Genomic DNA, 17,353 nt, shown 5'->3' with positions numbered 1-17,353 from the left:
ATTTTGAACAGAGTAAGTGCAGTTTGCGCTGTAAAAGAATATGTTAATTGTTATTTAAGAGGATATAGTTCAGTACTCGCTAAGGGTAAACAGGCATAGCTGTTTTTCCTTATTTGGAAAGTATGGAATTACATTTTAATGCTGCTCTTTCTACTCTCAGCAGTGGACTATTTGACATTGAATGTAAAGCAAGGTTTTGGGATTTCCTCGTTCTTAGATCGCTCAGCGAGCATTACACAATACGCAGAAGCAGCGAAAGCTCGTTTGCAAAATGTATTTAAGACTGTTATGGAGCGTAGCTTTTCTGCTATCGCTGGCGTCCGGTTAGATGACACTGGCAGCATTAGTATAACCATTTTTTAAGGCTCAATTCTGCACTACAGTTTACGTGGATGCAGCAATGCAGATTCCTTAACAATTTGTACTCAGGACGTGCAGCTCTACAAAACGGAGTATAATTTCTGTACACAATTTTAACTATTTATTCCATGTTCATTTCGAGCCTATTGTAGAGCAGCTGCCAAGGTCGAGAATAAAACATCGCGCCTTAATATCATGAAGAGAATACTATGGCAGAGAAGACAGGGCTCAAGGTCCTCACTTCAGTGAGGTTCGAAGGTACACGAGATCTCCTCATCCCTCTTCATGTGTATAAAAGATGTGACAGTATACTTCTACATAGAGCAGAAGCTACCATGGAAGTTTCTCTATGTAGTAGGAGAGAAAGAAGCAGAAATTGAGTTTTTTAGTGCACCCCTGTGCTCTCACTCACGGGTGGTGTCGTAGTGGACTCCATTGAACGTGGCGAAGCATGGTATGGATGAGGTATGCGCCGCTGGGGTCCGCGGCCAGCATGACAGGCCGTCCCAAGTTGGCAGACAGCTCAGCATCGGCTCCAAGCTCGATTCTGCGAGTACACAATGCACAAGCGATGAAATCCAACACCAAACTCTATTCTGCGGGTTCACAGTGCGGACGCAATAAAATCATTACGCTGGACAAAAAAATGTGCAGGTGACCGCACGAACTTATGCGTCAATTCTGCGTCAGCAGCGTTGGTTGCACAATTTGCAGCCAGGTTGATCACATTCCTATTTGCGTCCTCGAAATTGTTTTCGTAGTCGCTTTCTCGTTGGCTTGCTGCATGCACTCCTCGTGGATGCAACCATCCGGAGGTTTGAATGTGTGGAAGCGTTCTGCAAAGTGGAGCTACTTGACGAGAGATTCATTTGCATTGGTGCGTGTCCGGAACTGCACCCAGCGGATGGTGCTCTGGGCGAAGGGTTGCTGGAAGTTCCCCGCTCCTGTCCGCGACCGGCGCTGATGTGCCCACACACGTTCACGAGGCCTTTTTTGGAATATCCTTATAGTCCTCAAGCAATAAAAAGGGCTAGAATACATCTGTGAGCTGTTATATTTGAATAGAGCCTAACCGGTGCGAAATTTCATTCATAGAGGTTTGAAATGTGTCTTTTTGTCCGGACAAAAGTACGCATACTCTACGTGCAATTGCCCTATCTGAATACGCGCAAACGAGGTGATACAAGCGCATTTCAGCCTCTATTAACCAATTCGTGTCCCAAACGACCAGATGAAATATGAGGAATAACAGAGCATATCATGGAACTGAAGAAAAAATGAGCTTGAAGCCATTGAGTGAAGGCAAAGAAGTGCACATGATGTGAACGGGCGACAGCGTGAGGAAGTAGAAGACGATCGAAAGCGGTTTCGAATTGGAACGATGCATTTTATGAGGCCAACGACAACACCAGCTGTAGTCGACTAGTTATGACAGTTACGACTGCAGAGATCGAGGCCACAGGGCGGAGAAGTAATACCCGATACGGCTTGTTATTCCTGCCGACGAGGCTGCGTGCGTGGCATGAGTGACCGCTCCCCACAGTTCGGGATTCGACACAAAGGCATGGGCACGGTGGAGGTACCTCAGGATGGTTACACTCAGCGCGTCGGACTACCTCGGCGTGGGTGAATACGTGGAATCTTACAGGACAGAACTTTGTCCCTTTCCACGAGTGGAACTTGAACTATTTGCTAGAAAAATTCTGCAGGCGAAATTGTTAAAGTCTGTACCTGGTCACCTAGATCTTTCATGTTAACTTTCCACTCTTACCACGGTCGGAAGGTATCCACCCATCAGCTCGAGGACGGTAACGTCAAAAGCTCAAAATTAGATTTTCACAAGTAGTCAAGTGTCAATCAGCGCAGAAAGTTTTGCGAGTTCCTTCTGCAGAGGACACGCACAATGTGATGTCAGCTGGAGTCAACACTGTCGATGAGCGCTGAGCAGAGAAGGAAAAAAAATCAGGAAGTTACGCACACGAGTGTCCATCGTTACTTCTAAATATTTAATTCAACTCTCCTCATGTCAGAAGCACTAAGTGAAATGAATGTGTGGAAAATGTTTTTTTTTTTTTGCGGCACAAAACCAAATGACAAAAATCTGGATGTATAAGGGTCACCGGAAGTGAACGTTCGCAGGCCGTTCTGACTTAGAATTCACAGCGTTTCACATGATGTTTTGCAGAAGACAGCTGTCACCAGTTTAGCATTCGAAATTGAAAAACCAAAAGAAATGGAGTTTACATAAAAAAAAGCAACGCGGTTGTAGACGTGAGATTTCAGTGGGAACCGAGGGAGGTGTCCAAAGTTTAAAACAGGGGTTAGAATGTTCGTTGAGAGAAGCGAAAAGGTTTCCAGAAGTTATTGTAAACAGTTTCAAGAAGCAGATAAAGAATACTCATTCCATGTGCCCGGCCACGTTTCATGAAGCGCAGTTCTAAAAGGGGAAGCTCAGCACGCCAGTAAATAAGGCGCGTTGAAAAAGTCCAGCCGTGCGTCAACTTCCGCCTTCGTTAGCGAGACCGCTCACGCGTTCTGCTTAAACCCGGCAAATGAACTGAACCAAACCGGTGCGGCGGGGCCTAATGATGCGGATCCCAGCCCCCAAAACAACTTCTTCGACGACAAAATCAGTTTGACTGAAAAGACGGAATGCTAACTCACCGAAAGTGCGTGTTGAAGCCGTATCATCCATAGCAGTCATCAAACAAGACGGCTGAACATTGTTGAAGTGAAAAGATGTGCCAGAGACTGCACGACGGGCAGATATGCTGCTTTTAGAAAGAAGGGAGTTGCGTAAAAGCACCAGGCAACCGGCAGACTAGGCATGGCCATATGGTTAAAGCAGTTCTGCTGAAATCGCTTCTTTTATTTTGTTCCATGATTTCGAATACATTTCTATTGGTGGTTAGAAAAGGATAGTCGCAAATATAATGCTCTATATTCCGTATCGTAATGCGTAGGAATTTTAACCTTTCACAGCGACGACAGCCCAGATTTTCTTTGTGTATTACGACCGACAAGCCTTCGCTCTGCCGCAGAGCAAACCAGGCTGATCTGTTATGTCCGAAAAAGTATACAAGGGGTGTCGCGTATCAATAGCGAGCAAGTTAAGGAAGGCGGGTACAACTTATCCGCAGGAAGCTGAACCGCTTTATGCTGGACACATGAGCGAACAAGTAGTCTTCAATGTATCAACAAATAAATGCAATGGGGAAATCAGATATATATCAATCCGAAAATATGAAGGAAAATTCTGAGTATATATACTAGTGGACAAAATAAATGAAAGGAGTATTTTTGCAAAACGCATCCTTTGTTTGCTCGTTTGTAGGCTATAGCAGAGAAAACCCTATTAGAGCTTCTCTCTGCCACTAGTTGATTCACGCCAGTCCATGTGCACAAAACAGCTTTAGATTCCTCCGGCTAACATAGCTCTCGTGTGCAGGAGAGGTCAGATGTGATTGGGGGAAGCAGTGTATAGATGGGGAGGGAGGGAGGAGAGGCCGAAGGGTCCAGAACGAGGTCAGTTGCTTCGTTGTTGAGGGCACCCATGCCACATAGGCAAGCTATCTACTGGCAAACAAGTGCAAATAAAGATGCGTTTCTGAGGCATGTATATAAGGCTGCCTACTCAGATGTTGCCCGTGTACTAATAAAAATATACGAGAAGTTACAGCCGTTTGCGCCTCCACGAGGTATACGGCCTCAGTTACAAAATATCACAAAGACTGTGTAATTGAATTCAAGCAGGTGAGAAACGCTTCAAAAGCCGTACGCGACTATACCGACCTTCAATAGTGTGACAAGCCAAGGCAACTCCCATCATCGGATGGTGAAAATACACCATGTGAAATGCGCCTTAGCCGGCCTAACTTTCTGTCAGCACGTATCACATAAAACTATCACCTTGGCCAAATGAATCAAAATATTAGAAGTAGAAGAATTCAGAGACACAGGACAAATGCCTATACCCAATCCGTTTAAACATCTGCCACATCTTTCCATACACCGTTGCCCTGTAAAATAATAATTGCTTTCGGTGGTGATGACCTTGCCTCCTTTTCTGCCTGAAATGCTTGTGCGAACAGCGACCGCTCGCGAGTAATCAATCGGCTTGTTTCATCGAGCGATCAGAGATGGGTGTTTAAACGCGAAGGAACGACTCATGCTTCACTAGTAACTTCAAGCTTACGTTTGTCACCGAGACGACAGTATTATTAACTGCAAGTTACAGTCTGACAGTCCCCTCAAAGGCAATTAAATGCGAATTTCTCTGCGGTGTAAATAGGCAAAATAACGACATGCAGTTCCTCCCTGATTCTAGAGGGTATGTACAGCGAACCGTTACCGAGTTGAATTTGTTAATTTTCTTTGCTCAAAGCTACTGGCACCCAGGCTTAACTCTGTCACGGGAGAGCGACCAGATTTTTCTCCAGTGATTAAAACCGTGCGCAGGTATTTCTAGGATGTTTGGCAACGTCGAAGGTACTATAGGCGCCTTACCTCGAAATATTATCGTTACCTTTAAAGCACGCCCTGCCGAAAGCAGCTATAATTCGTTATCATTGCCGACCGACGAGTGCAGGTGATTCTTTCATCATCGAGTTGTTCTTCATGTACTTGCGCAAGTGCGCATATTAAAAAACTAAACTTACGCACCAGATTACCTCTGAGAGAGTGCTGCTCTCGTCGCCACCGGGTGACAATATTTACTTGCGAATGAAAAGCCTAATATTACATTGCTTCACTTACAGCAGTGAAGTCGCCGGATAAAAGTTACTCGAGATTAATAATAATAACAATAATAATAATAATAATAATAATAATAATAATAATAATAATAATAATAATAATAATAATAATAATAATTTGTTTTGGGAGAAAGGAAAAGCGCAGTATCTGTCTCATATATCGTTGGACACCTGAACCGCGTCCTAAGAGAAGGGATAGAGGAGAGAGTGAAAGAAGAAAGGAAGAACAAGGTGCCGTAGTGGGCGGCTCCGGAATAGTTTCGACCACCTGGGGATCTTTAACGTGCACTGACATCGCACGTTAAAGATCCCCAGGTGGTAGAAATTATTCCGCAGCCTCCAAATTCGACATTGGTTTTTTTATGAAAGGAAAATGGCGCAGTAACTACCCCACGTACCTCGGTGCACAGCCGAACCACGCAGTAAGGAAGATGTAAAGGAGGGAGAAAAAGAAAAATGGAAAGAAGAGGTGCCGTAGTGGAGGGCTTCGGAATAATTTCGACCACCAGTGTTTTTTTAACGTCCACTGACATCGCACAGCACTCGGGCGCCTTCTGTGTTCCGCCTCCATGGAAAGGCGGAAATACGTGGCACAGCCCTTGAAACTAAGGAATGGGTTTGGAGTATACGGAAGCCTCAGAAACATTTTGCCTCTAACATTTTCTAGCCGCATCTTCTTATTACCACTTATTACCAAAGATGGTGGCGTACACAAAACGCACCGACCACGCCAAGCAAGCCTTCCTACCCTGGATTCGGCTATCGTCCACATCGTATGCTTGCGGGAGCCCGCGGCGGACGTTGTAAAATAGAGAGAGGTCTGTGGTGCTAGGGCAAAAAATGCTCCTGCTCCGCCTATTATTGAGTGTCTAGAGGCAAAGTCGAGATGCGTTTTCTCTGTGAACGCGATCTGGATATCTCCTTTGTTTGGCGCCAAAATCATCACAGTATCCGATAGAAGACGCCAAATACATCGACGAACGGGCCCTCGTGTCCACACAAAGCTACTCCGCGTTTGAACATGGTTCGGTCGCTACTGGCAGTACTCAAATCACGAGCTCTAAGGAAGGGGGTCTGAATGTCTGGCCAGGAACTCCTGTCTAGAAGAGCTGTAGTTTGTTATTCAACTCGAAATGGAAGTTTTCGTTACGCGCAGAGGTAAAAAAGAGCGCTTTTATATTGAGCGTAGATAGAGTTAATGAAAAAAAATGGGCCGCCGCGAAGGCTCAGTGGTTATGGTGCTCGCCTGCTGACCCGAAAGACGCGGGTTCGATCCAGGCTCCAGCGTTCGAATTTAGATGGAGGCGAAATTCTAGAGGCCCGTGTGCTGTGCGATGACAGTGCACGTTAAACAACACCAGGTAGTCGAAATTTCCGGACACCTAAACTACGGCCTCCATCATAGCCTGAGATGCTTTGGGACGTTAAACCCCCATAAACTAAGCTAACTAAACTGAAAAAAAAAAGAATGCTTACAGCATTTTTTGAAGGTACATATCCCAGCTGACAGCATTGCTTAAAATATTTTCGAACAGCTCCTTTTCTTTAGGCAGCACTCTCTCTCTTTAGGACAATTAAGAAAGGTATAGAGACCTATTGCTCTGGAGAAACAATAAAATGCGTATTCTTTTCAAACCTCACATTCTACGCTATTCCAAAAAACAAACCTGATCCTAGGTGTATTTGCTCAGTTCTGCCAACAGCACGCGTTCAACTTCGGGACATATTACTTCACTATATATATATATATATATATATATATATATATATATATATATATATATATATATATATATATATATATATATATATATATATATATATATATATATATATATATATATATATATATATATACTTATGAAAGCGCCTATCTTTGTATTTGTGCATTTTGTTTGTGTGTTTTGTTTGCACGTTTGCTTTCGTACGCCTGTGGTTGCCGCGCTGCCCATGTCCCCCGCACCGTCTTCCTCTCCGTTTCTCTCGTTTCGCGATCTCCTCCTTTGGCAGTCCTTCCTTACTAGTTCCCCTCCCTCTCTTTTTCTCTTTTCTTTCTATTTTTTTGCTTCCTCCCCCAATATTGTCCCTGTCTGCTCCCCGCACACTCATTTTTTTTTGTTTAATTTTTTCAACTGTTGTTGCTATTTGCTTGTTACACTCTTTTCTCCTTCCTCGGCAGCTCACAAACTTAAAACATCTATCCGACGCGATACCGCGCTACAGTCCTGAACGAGACCGCACCGCGGTCGAAACGTTGATAAATGAATGTGTCTCTGTAGAAGTGCCCACTTCTGTTAAACCTATATATGGTATAGGTTTAGGGGGGTTTTACGTCCCAAAGCGACTCAGGCTATGAGGGACGCCATATGTATGTGTATATATATATATATATATATATATATATATATATATATATATATATATATATGTGTGTGTGTGTGTGTGTGTGTGTGTGTGTGTGTGTGTGTGTGTGTGTGTGTGTGTGTGTGTGTGTGTGTGTGTGTGTGTGTGTGTGTGTGTGTGTGTGTGTGTGTGTGTGTGTGTGTGTGTGTGTGTGTGTGTGTGTGTGTGTAAGGACGTTCCGCTTTTGTGTGGATACTCGTAATGAACTCTGGTCGCGTTAAATTTGATCCAGTTTTATTGCACCTTTCTCGAAGAAGTTGTAAAGACCAAGGCTGCTCACGCTCGAAACGCTACTACTGCGTATGTGTATTCATTATTTAAACACGAAAACACAAGCATGTGCGTTGGAAAAGCAGAAACAATTTGCTCCATCTCCATCCAAACTGCTTTGAAAGCAGTAAGGTCGTAACCAGTTCCAGCAACCACTTTCCATTTAGCCAGGGTTATATAGAGAGAAGGCGTTTGTGCCGCTTCATATTCTTGCCTTCACATATAGACCACCCCAGAATGGCGGCTTGTGGCCACATTTGTGATATGTGTTATATTTTATTAAGTATGAATAAGGAGACCGTGCCACAAGAGAGACGCTAGGTATATTGTTCTCTGGTTTTCGAGTTTTTCGTGAAAGATACAGAAACGACCAGTCAATAACTGCCCCTCATAGAATGCGCAGTTCATTAAATCTATAGGGTGTTTCACCTAAGACTTTACACAATAAAAAAAGGCTTTTTGACTGAGAAGAGCGCTTTTCCAGGCATAGCGTTGTCAGTGATGTAGTACATCATTATACAGCTAAGACGACATAAAGCGGGCTGGTTAACTAATATTGAACAGTTAACTTGTACCTATTACTAGTATGCTCTTTAATTATTGAGAGGCGTGCAGCCTACCGTATGTCATAGCCATAACATTTTTCAGAATTTCGAAACCTTGGTTACCCTGGGCGCGGGGGGCCAACAAATTTAGCTATTTCGACAAATAACGTGCACTGCAGAGGCGGCTTTGCCTGCAAGCTTCTTGAAACGCATGTATTTCGGCGCGATGTAGCCAAAACTTGTTGGGCCACAGCGCCGAAGGTAACCGCGTTTTCGAACTTCTAAAAACTGATAACTAAAATAATTACGGTAGACTATGCACCTCTCAATAATTAAAGAGGCTAACAGTAATATTTCAGAAGTTAACTATTCAATATTTGTTGACCAGCCTGCTAGTAAGCACGTCTTAGCTGTATACTGATGTCCAACACCGCTGATAATGCTGTGTCAAAAAAGTGCCCTTCTGAGACAAAAAGCCCATTTTAAAAATATTTAAACATCTTAAATATTTTAAAAGTTACAATAATTTATTATTTAAAAATAAATAAACCAGATGAAACACCTGGTTTATTGAGCCCCAACGAATGTATCATGCTCCATCCTCTAAACGTGGCTGCCGTATGCATACTGACAAAAGAACAAAACATGCAAAGCATAAGGAATTCATTAGCTTCATAAACAATTTGTTTTTCACTCGGCAAATTTTTCTCTTCAAATTGTAATTTTTTTCTTCCTTTCGTCATGGTATATCAATTACTGAATAGCTGTCTTTGTGTTTAAATTTCAAGAATTGTCCAGGAAACGAAAAGTAATGATAGAGAAGAAAATATTTCGTTTTGATTTTGTGCATTATCAATGTTCTTTTAGAATTACTGAATCTCTGAGGCTTCAAACTAAGTAATGTCGAACCAGATTGTTGAGAAAAATATGCGTGTCAAAGCGATATATAGAGAGGCGCATTTGTTAGCCTGTGGGGAAAAATTTCACCGCAAGCACGGCACGCAAGTATAACATTCGTACTTTGTTTTCAATAGCGTGGCTTTTTGGGCTTATTGGTACATAGTTTCAATACACTGTAGCGCAGCAAAAGACGAGGACACAAGAGACGAGAGACGAACACCACGAGCGCTAACTTCCAAAAAATTTTATTCTTCTGAAACATCACATTTATACACAAGAAAACAGTAATCACACATGCGAACAGTATCGATTTCTTAGAAAAGCGAGCTCTTTATCTGAGAGGAGAATGGAAGGTGTGCTAACACACGAGCATCCTGACCTATTTATCTTTTCGGCTTCAATGATTTCGCGCGTTAACCTTTCTCTACTTTTTCCTATCACAAGACTTTTATCAAAGAAAGGCTTACAGGATTTTGACTTGCATGCGAGAATGTGGTCAACTAGCGATCCGCCTTGCCCGTTTCTGACGTTGCGAGCGTGTTCCATTAGTTTGTTCGGTCGCGCTCTGATAACAGCATGGTTGCATTTTCAGTGGATGTTAAGGATCTATATTACTCGCTGCCGAACGACAAGGTGCTGTGCTGTGTAGAGGAGTGCATAGATGAGTTCGGATGTGTTGCTTTCCAGAATGCGGCGGGTGTGTCGGCGAGCAGTTTTTTAGAAATTTTAGCTATTTACTTGCAGTCAACGTTCATTAACTGGGAAGGAAAACCCTACCTTCAGAAAGAAGGGATATGCATCGGGTCGTGCATAGCGCCAATTCTGAGTAATCTGTTTTTAACAAAACTTGACAAGGCTGTTTCCAGCCACCTTGACAGCTTGGACGTAATCAAGGTCTTTAGATTTGTTGATGACTTTTTTATTCTTGTTAAGTGTGACCAAGGCTCACTTGAGTCAAAGGCTCATAGCATTTTAACTACCATGAGAGAACATTTTAAACCGCTTGTTTTAACATGCGAATGGGCCATCGATAACTCCATTAGATTTTTAGATATTAACTTCACCTTTCACGCTCATCACATATGCTGGGCCTACCAGCCGCGAAGCAACAAGCCGACGCTGCCATATCACTCCGCTCATTCAAAACTGATAAAAAGAGGTATTGTCAATTTATGTTTTCGAAATGCTCTCCAGAAATCTTGTCCGCACATGATGACCGATAGTTTTCAAGAGCAGTCCAAGAGGCTTACTAATGCCGGATACCCCTCCCATGTTCAAGTTTCTGTTGCGGAAAAACTCTTTAAGAGAATGAAACCAGACAATCTATGTAATCCAAACCCAGTTCCCCATGAACGGAAAAACCTTGTTGTATTACCGTATCTACACAAGATTTCCCACAATTTAAAAAGAATTGGTCAACGAGCGAATGCGACCGTCGTGTTCTCGGCGCCGAAAAAACTTGCAACGTTGTGCAAACTGGGAAAAACCAACACCAACAAAGCGCGCGGATGCGCAACTAGGCACCAGAAGCCCTACGTCACGTGCGATGAAGGTGTTGTATATCAAATTCCCTTGTCATGCGGGAAACACTATATCGGCCAGAGGGGGGATGTCTGAACGAGCGCCTAATGGAACACGCTCGCGACGTCAGAAACGGGCAAGGCGGATCGCTAGTTGACCACATTCTCTCATGCAAGTCAAAATCCTGTAAGCCTTTCTTTGATAAAAGTGTTGTGATAGGAAAAAGTAGAGAAAGGTTAACGCGCGAAATCATTGAAGGCGAAAAGATAAATAGGTCAGGATGCTCGTGTGTTAGCACACCTTCCATTCTCCTCTCAGATAAAGAGGTCGTTTTTTAAGAAATCGATACTGTTCGCACGTGTGATTACTGTTTTCTGGTGTATAAATGTGATGCTTCAGGAGAATAAAATTTGTTGGAAGTTAGCGCTCGTGGTGTTCGTCTCTCGTCTCTTGTTTCCTCGTCTTTTGCTGCGCTACAGTGTATTGAATTTGTTTTCAAGCACAACTAAAAGTGAATTTTTTGTATATGAGGGTTGATGATCTCAACGCACTTTCCGTTTCGAAGCAGCACTAAAATCTAATCGATTTTATGCTTTCCAAGAAATGGTTTCGTTATGTGTTGCTCATAGCCATAAGCACATATAGATCTGCAAGTCACCTTGTGACATCGTAAGTTCGATGCATTTCGTTCAGCGTCAGAGGCTTATCTTATAAATAAGCAGAAAACGGAAGCTCTCAACGACTCAGTTCAACCCACATGCTCTTTCTCGGTTATTATAGAGTCTGGTATTTCTGCTTCAGCAATTCAAATGAAGAGTACTGCGTACTGTTTTAATTAATGACACGCGCGTTCCTCATCAAAATTCACTTGCGGTGCTGCCTCAGTGCACTTTCGCTCATAAGCCGTGATTATACAGCGGGAGGCAAAGTAGTCCAGCGCCTCGCTGAACTACGGGGATGCCGAAAGGCCACTGAAAAATTGAAATCCTAGCGATTGCCAAGCCAGCCGACATATTCGTTCCACTTCCCTTTCTTTCCGGATGAGGGCGCAGTGTAGTCAAACTTTTGGGGCTTGTTAGCAAAGAAACTGAAGTAAGTCAACCAGAACGGCTGCCTTGAGCCTCATCCCCAAGCTTTTCTTTGTCTTTTTTTGCTGCACTGTAGTTACCATGCGAAAGTCGGTGCCACGTCGAATGAGAAGCAACTAACGAAGAGGCGCTTTGCCATGCCAGGAGCAGGCGCATCCGCACCATCAATATTCGAGTGCTGATGTTGGGCAAGAAATCAGCAACATTGCATGCTTTAAGCCGTGCAGAAAAATTAGTTCACTTCCAGTACACGGCGGACGAGTTCGACCGATCCAGGGAAGGTCGAAAAGCGGAGCAAAATGCGAGTGTTCGCGCAAAGCCCGCCGCGCCTGTGTAGGGGCCTTTGAGGCTTCTTTGTGAAGGAAAATGGGTACAAAGACGGAGTCAGCTACAGGTGCGTTTGTCATTACGCGGCTCAGAGCGACTGAACGCATGAAGCGGTTCGCGAGAACCTCCAGCCGATGTCGCTTAATTAACCTCGCTTGCTGAGGCGTGTGTAGGGCAATCCTCGTCTCTTCCTTCAGTTTTTTTCGCAGCAGGGATGCAGAACACGTCACATAATCTTCGAGCACTCGCACCTTCCACAGCTGCTTATCTAGGCAGAGATCGTTGCTGCTTTCGAGTACTGCACACCCACACACCTAGGAAAGATACCTGGCGATGACTAAAATGCCTCTTCGAAGAATTGCTTTGCATCACAAACGCTAAAACTATGTGATTTCTGTAGCATTAGATGCGAACAAAGGCGAAAAGGTAAAATAAAAAGAGAAAATTTTAGACAAGACTTCTAGCCGAAGGAGGAATTTAAAACGCACTGACAGGCGATAATGCAATGGGATAAGGCCCATCTGCATTGGAAGGTTCGATCGCTTTTGTGTTTCGCATTTACATATTTCATTTACCGCAGCGGTGGCCTAGTGGTTGAGCATCCGCCTCGCATGAGGGAGGTGCGACGTTCGATCCCTAGTGCCGTCCGGTACCCACCGGCGATACAGTTTTGTACAAGCTTTCCCCTGGCCTGGTGCTCGGCTTATTCAGGGTGAAAAGCTTGGGAAAAGGGTCTTTGACCCCACCCTAAGAAGTCGAAAGTACGTTGTGGCATGGAGCTCCTTGGTCATAAATGCCCTTGGGCATAAAAATCCGCTATAATCATCACATTTGAACACGCCGCAAGTACTGACGCAGCGTGTTTCGATTGAATCTACTGGCGGGAAGAGATTTAAATTGAATTTCCTCGGGAAGAAATGCGCCTTTTGCTACCGCGCAGTTGTCAACATCCCGAGAAATAGAAACAGAACGGCATTTTACTCAGGCTACTAATTGGGTTGATTGTTATCACGGCTATTTGAAAAGATATTGCCCAGCGAGCAACAGTCGCCTCCGGTGTTCATATATAAAGCGTCACTGACGAACAGTTACAAAGCATAAGAAATAATCCGCAGATACTTCCGAGCAAACTAAATCCCTAGGCGAACGTTATGCACGCACGAATCACCCGGCGGTGATTGTGTGAATCTGTGGTTATTAAAAATATATGGGAAGTCTGAAGCCTCGTAACATGTCGCTTTGCTCTCTTCAACAATAGTTGATCAGAATTGACAAGCCTAGTGACGAAACCAAAGTCATGTCTTGGTTTCAGACAGAAAAGTACACAAAATATGAATTCGTCCTGAAAGGGGCTACGAACTGTGCTGCAGAAGACAGATATAGTGGCGCTTTTTTCCCCGCTTCCCTGCTATCTCTTCTTGGTCTCTAAGCGAGATATATGTATCAAACACCTTTATGTTCCCGAGTGAACACTAGAATTTTGCCCCTTCTTTGTCCAGTTTTCTTATACCGTGGCAGATAGCACGGTAGGGTCGTTTATAATCCATGAAACTGGAGACTTGCCTAAACATTAAGTTCCTTAGACGAGTTGCTCTCCAGGCGTGCTCTCCAGTGCTCTCGAGGCCACCCAGAAAATTATCTGCCAACGTCCAGTGAATTTTATTATGCGTTCTGCTTGGCGCAACCTTATAGAAACCAGGACCACGAACAAACTTCTGTTGTCTACTGCCTCCTTCACATGTCTGTCATTCGCGGTATTCGTCGTTTCTATAGCTATATTTGAATAGGCGGTTGCGTTACATTATGAATGGCTTGCTGCAAAAAAAAAACGGCGCATCCTTTCTTTTACAGCACTTCCACTCACAATAGCATATTTTTCGACGGGAGTAGGGAAGCATTTGTATAAGTATTTATTAAAGTGCTTATTTTCTTGACTCTGATATGGCAGTTTGTACAAATAATTTCAGGGAAAATTGTTCTTGAAACACCCCACACACTTCTAGAGATAGCGGAAAAAACACTTTCTTTAAAACTGTAAAATAGCAGACAGCAGGATAAGGCGCGGTGCGATGAAAAAGGGGTTGCATGGAGAAAGAACTGCGCGCATTACTGAATGAATTTATTTTTTTGCCAATGTCCAAAACATTTCGACGATTTGCCATGTAGCCCGCAGAGAATTTGGCTCGTAGTAGTGGAAACTGAGTGGTATATTTAGTAAGAGCTATACTGCAAAAATACTTCTGGAGCGAGTTATCATGTTTCTGTGAAGTCCGAAGAGCTGGAACACTTTATTCGAGGACCGTTCTCTGTAGCCTGTGTCGAAAGTTTTGCCCAGCGAGGCCCCAAAGATGAATTCAGAATGATGGCAAAAGACTAAAAAAGATGAATGTAGCATGCACGATGACTTATAAAGGCAGCTATCAAGCGCATGAAGCCTAAGCAAAAAAATAAAGAAGAAAATTTCCTCCGCATCAGTGTGCTTAAACTTTACGCACATGCACGCCTTTAAACCTAGCCGAGCAGACAACAGTCAGCAGTGCAGTCACGCTTTTAAAACATAGTAGCTAGCGCGAAAAGAAAAAAAAATAGCTCTTCTAATGGGCGCGCAAATACCTTCGCGCTAGACAAGAATTTCAAAGCGTTTCGCTTCACTGGGCGAAAAGTGCACGCGAACTTTGCGTACAATATATGTTAGATCAATTAACGCAAGGCGCCCTTTGCGGGTGACAGCAGCGTTCTTATGCTCACTGGGTCTATGCGAAGCGAATCGTAAGCGTACATCGCTTCTATGCTTTGTTGTATATGTAAAAAAAAAGGTGAGTAATCAGTAAATGCTATTGCACCCCCCCCCTCCTCCCCAGTCAAACTTCATGCAAAAAAGGCTCTCTAACGTGGGTATACTACTCATTTTTTCCAAAAGGGAGGCGCCATGCCTGCAATGTTGGCGGCAACGAACTTCTTTCAAGTAAACTCGTTTGCTGATAGAGGAATGTCTAGCATGACACTGATTTAAGGAGATAATATTCTATATGAGTAAGCATCGCCAGATCTTGTAGACACGTATTCAAATTAATAAGCCGTTGTTGGTAACCAAAAAACAAGCATCGAATTAATCAGTAAGGGTGTAACAAAGATAAATGAATCACCAGTTTTCCTGAGATATACCGGGTGTTTAAGCGAAGAATTTCAAAAATGGACTTTTTTGTGCAAAATTGTGGTTTTGGCGGTATTGTATTACCAATTTTCGCGGACCCCAGAGAACCGCTTAATCGTCTTAAGAAGTAAGCTAGTTAAATAATTTTTATTAAGCAATTGTTCAACTAATAGAGGTAGGCGCGTAGTTACAATTAGATTGTAGCCGGTGGTTCTCGGTTTTTTCGACTAGTAACGTGCACTGGAAAGGTAGCTTTGCCTGCATGTATTCGAAAGCGCACGTATTTTCGCACGATGCAGCCAGTTTTTGCAGAGCCACAGCTGAGAGGGTAATCGCGTTTTCGAAATTCTAAAACTGATATGGCTATTGCTAACCACCGGCTAAAAATTTCTAAATGCAACTAGGCAGCTAAATCCATTAGTTAAAAGTTATTTGTTGAAAATTAGTTAACCAGCTTACTACATAAGGCGACACACTGGTTATCTGGTTTCCGCCAACATTAGTAATAGTATGCCACATATCCAACTCTTTTAACCCAAAAAGCCTAGTTTAAAAAATTTTTGGTTGTGTTCGCTGAAACAGCCGGTATATCTTGAGCTGCACTGAAGGAAACGCGTGTTTGAAATTCTTTTCTCCACTATTTTTTTCATATCAAGACATTCTCTTCAGTCTCCCCTCGCTCGGCAGCAGCCGCGTTTGGCCAGAAGAAGCCACTCTCTATGTTTAGGTAACTATTCAGCGCAGCGCTATTTTATACAGACCAATACCGCACCGAGACAAATGCACCAAGTAACAGGATTGTATTAGTGCGTTTCTGACGTTTTCGGTTATCGTTATATGTCAGTCACGAGTGAACTCGAGTTCTGATCACCGAGGAAAGCATGGCAGCTTCTGCACACAAAGAGAATTTAATTGTTTACATCCTATATGGAGCCCTACTGGGTGTCCACGCGTAATTGCGCTAACGCCTGCAAATGTTTACTGTAGATTAAACCGTGAGCAGATATTAAGATACGGGGTATTTTTTTTTCTTTCTCATTTATTGGGCGCACAGCGTTAGTCACCGTTCAGAGCCGTGTGCTATGCCCTTTCGAACGTTTATTTTTTCTTTCAACTAAAGCTCCACTTCTCGCTTATAAACCTTGAAGGTCATGTTACGGAGGAGATGTGACCATGAGACGGCCTGAATTAATAAATAAAACAGAATTTTTTTATGTGCGTACGTATCGAACCGAGGCCACCGGCATGAGAGGCGGGGACGCTTCCACTACGCCACAACAGTTTTTTTTTTCTTCTACTGCCTGACTTTGGCAAAAATGGAACTAAAACAAAAATCAGAATAAAATCAAGCACACTATATGCACTTACTAGACAACGTACACATTGCGGATTCGAAAAACAAACAGCCAAATCCTGGCTTTGTCCAACTAGAAGTCACGCATCAGCACAAGCGCCTAAATTCTTGAGAGCCAGTGAGGAGGTTCCGCGGCCGATTTTTGGACTACGACAAACAAATTCATGCAATCGTGAAAATAAATCTAAGCCGGTCTGACTGTGTATTTGTCACAGTTTTCGACTCTTAGAAGTGAATGAAGGCTCGTTTAGTGAATGCACAAATGTCGATGAAACGTATCTTCGAGATACGTACTGAGGCGTGCATGATTAATTTAATTACGAGCATGTAAATTACAGATATCTTGATTAAGCAAGTAGCGAAGTACGCTTCCGGTAAATTTCCTTCGCAACAAGTTAGCGCAACATAGGAAGACAACGAGAGAGGCAAGACAAGACGGCGTCATCCTATGCGCATCTCTCGTGCTTGTTCTTTGTTGCGCTAACGTGTTAGCCCCAAAAAAATGCGCCAACTAACCAAGCAAAAAACTTTGCTTGGGAATAAAGGGAGAAGTATGCACTATTTTTCTGCACAACTTGCTTCTGTGGCCAAAAAAAGGGTAGCGATATCGACGGATTGAACTAGTTTTGCAGCTGCACGTTTTCCCACAATCCGAACGTCACACAATTTTTAGCCAC

At 43.3% G+C, this 17,353-nt stretch overlaps 1 protein-coding gene across 2 annotated transcripts in view; it reads right to left on the bottom strand.

Moving 5' to 3' along the window:
- The window catches only part of LOC144124730 (diuretic hormone receptor-like), a 328,464-nt gene that overhangs the window by 89,708 nt on the left and 221,403 nt on the right, over positions 1-17,353 (bottom strand). For both annotated transcript variants that reach the window (XR_013313270.1, XM_077657587.1), the window contains exon 4: positions 773-907. Coding sequence is in view for 1 of the 2 variants with exons in the window: in XM_077657587.1 (XP_077513713.1) it covers positions 773-907 (135 nt within the window). In the remaining variant the exon portion in view is untranslated. The remainder of the gene's footprint in view (positions 1-772; positions 908-17,353) is intronic.

The sequence above is a fragment of the Amblyomma americanum genome, chromosome 3 (assembly GCF_052857255.1).
Source record: "Amblyomma americanum isolate KBUSLIRL-KWMA chromosome 3, ASM5285725v1, whole genome shotgun sequence".
NCBI lineage: Eukaryota > Metazoa > Arthropoda > Arachnida > Ixodida > Ixodidae > Amblyomma > Amblyomma americanum.
Note: the sequence above shows the minus strand (reverse complement) of the source record. Positions and strands in the feature narration are given on the sequence as shown.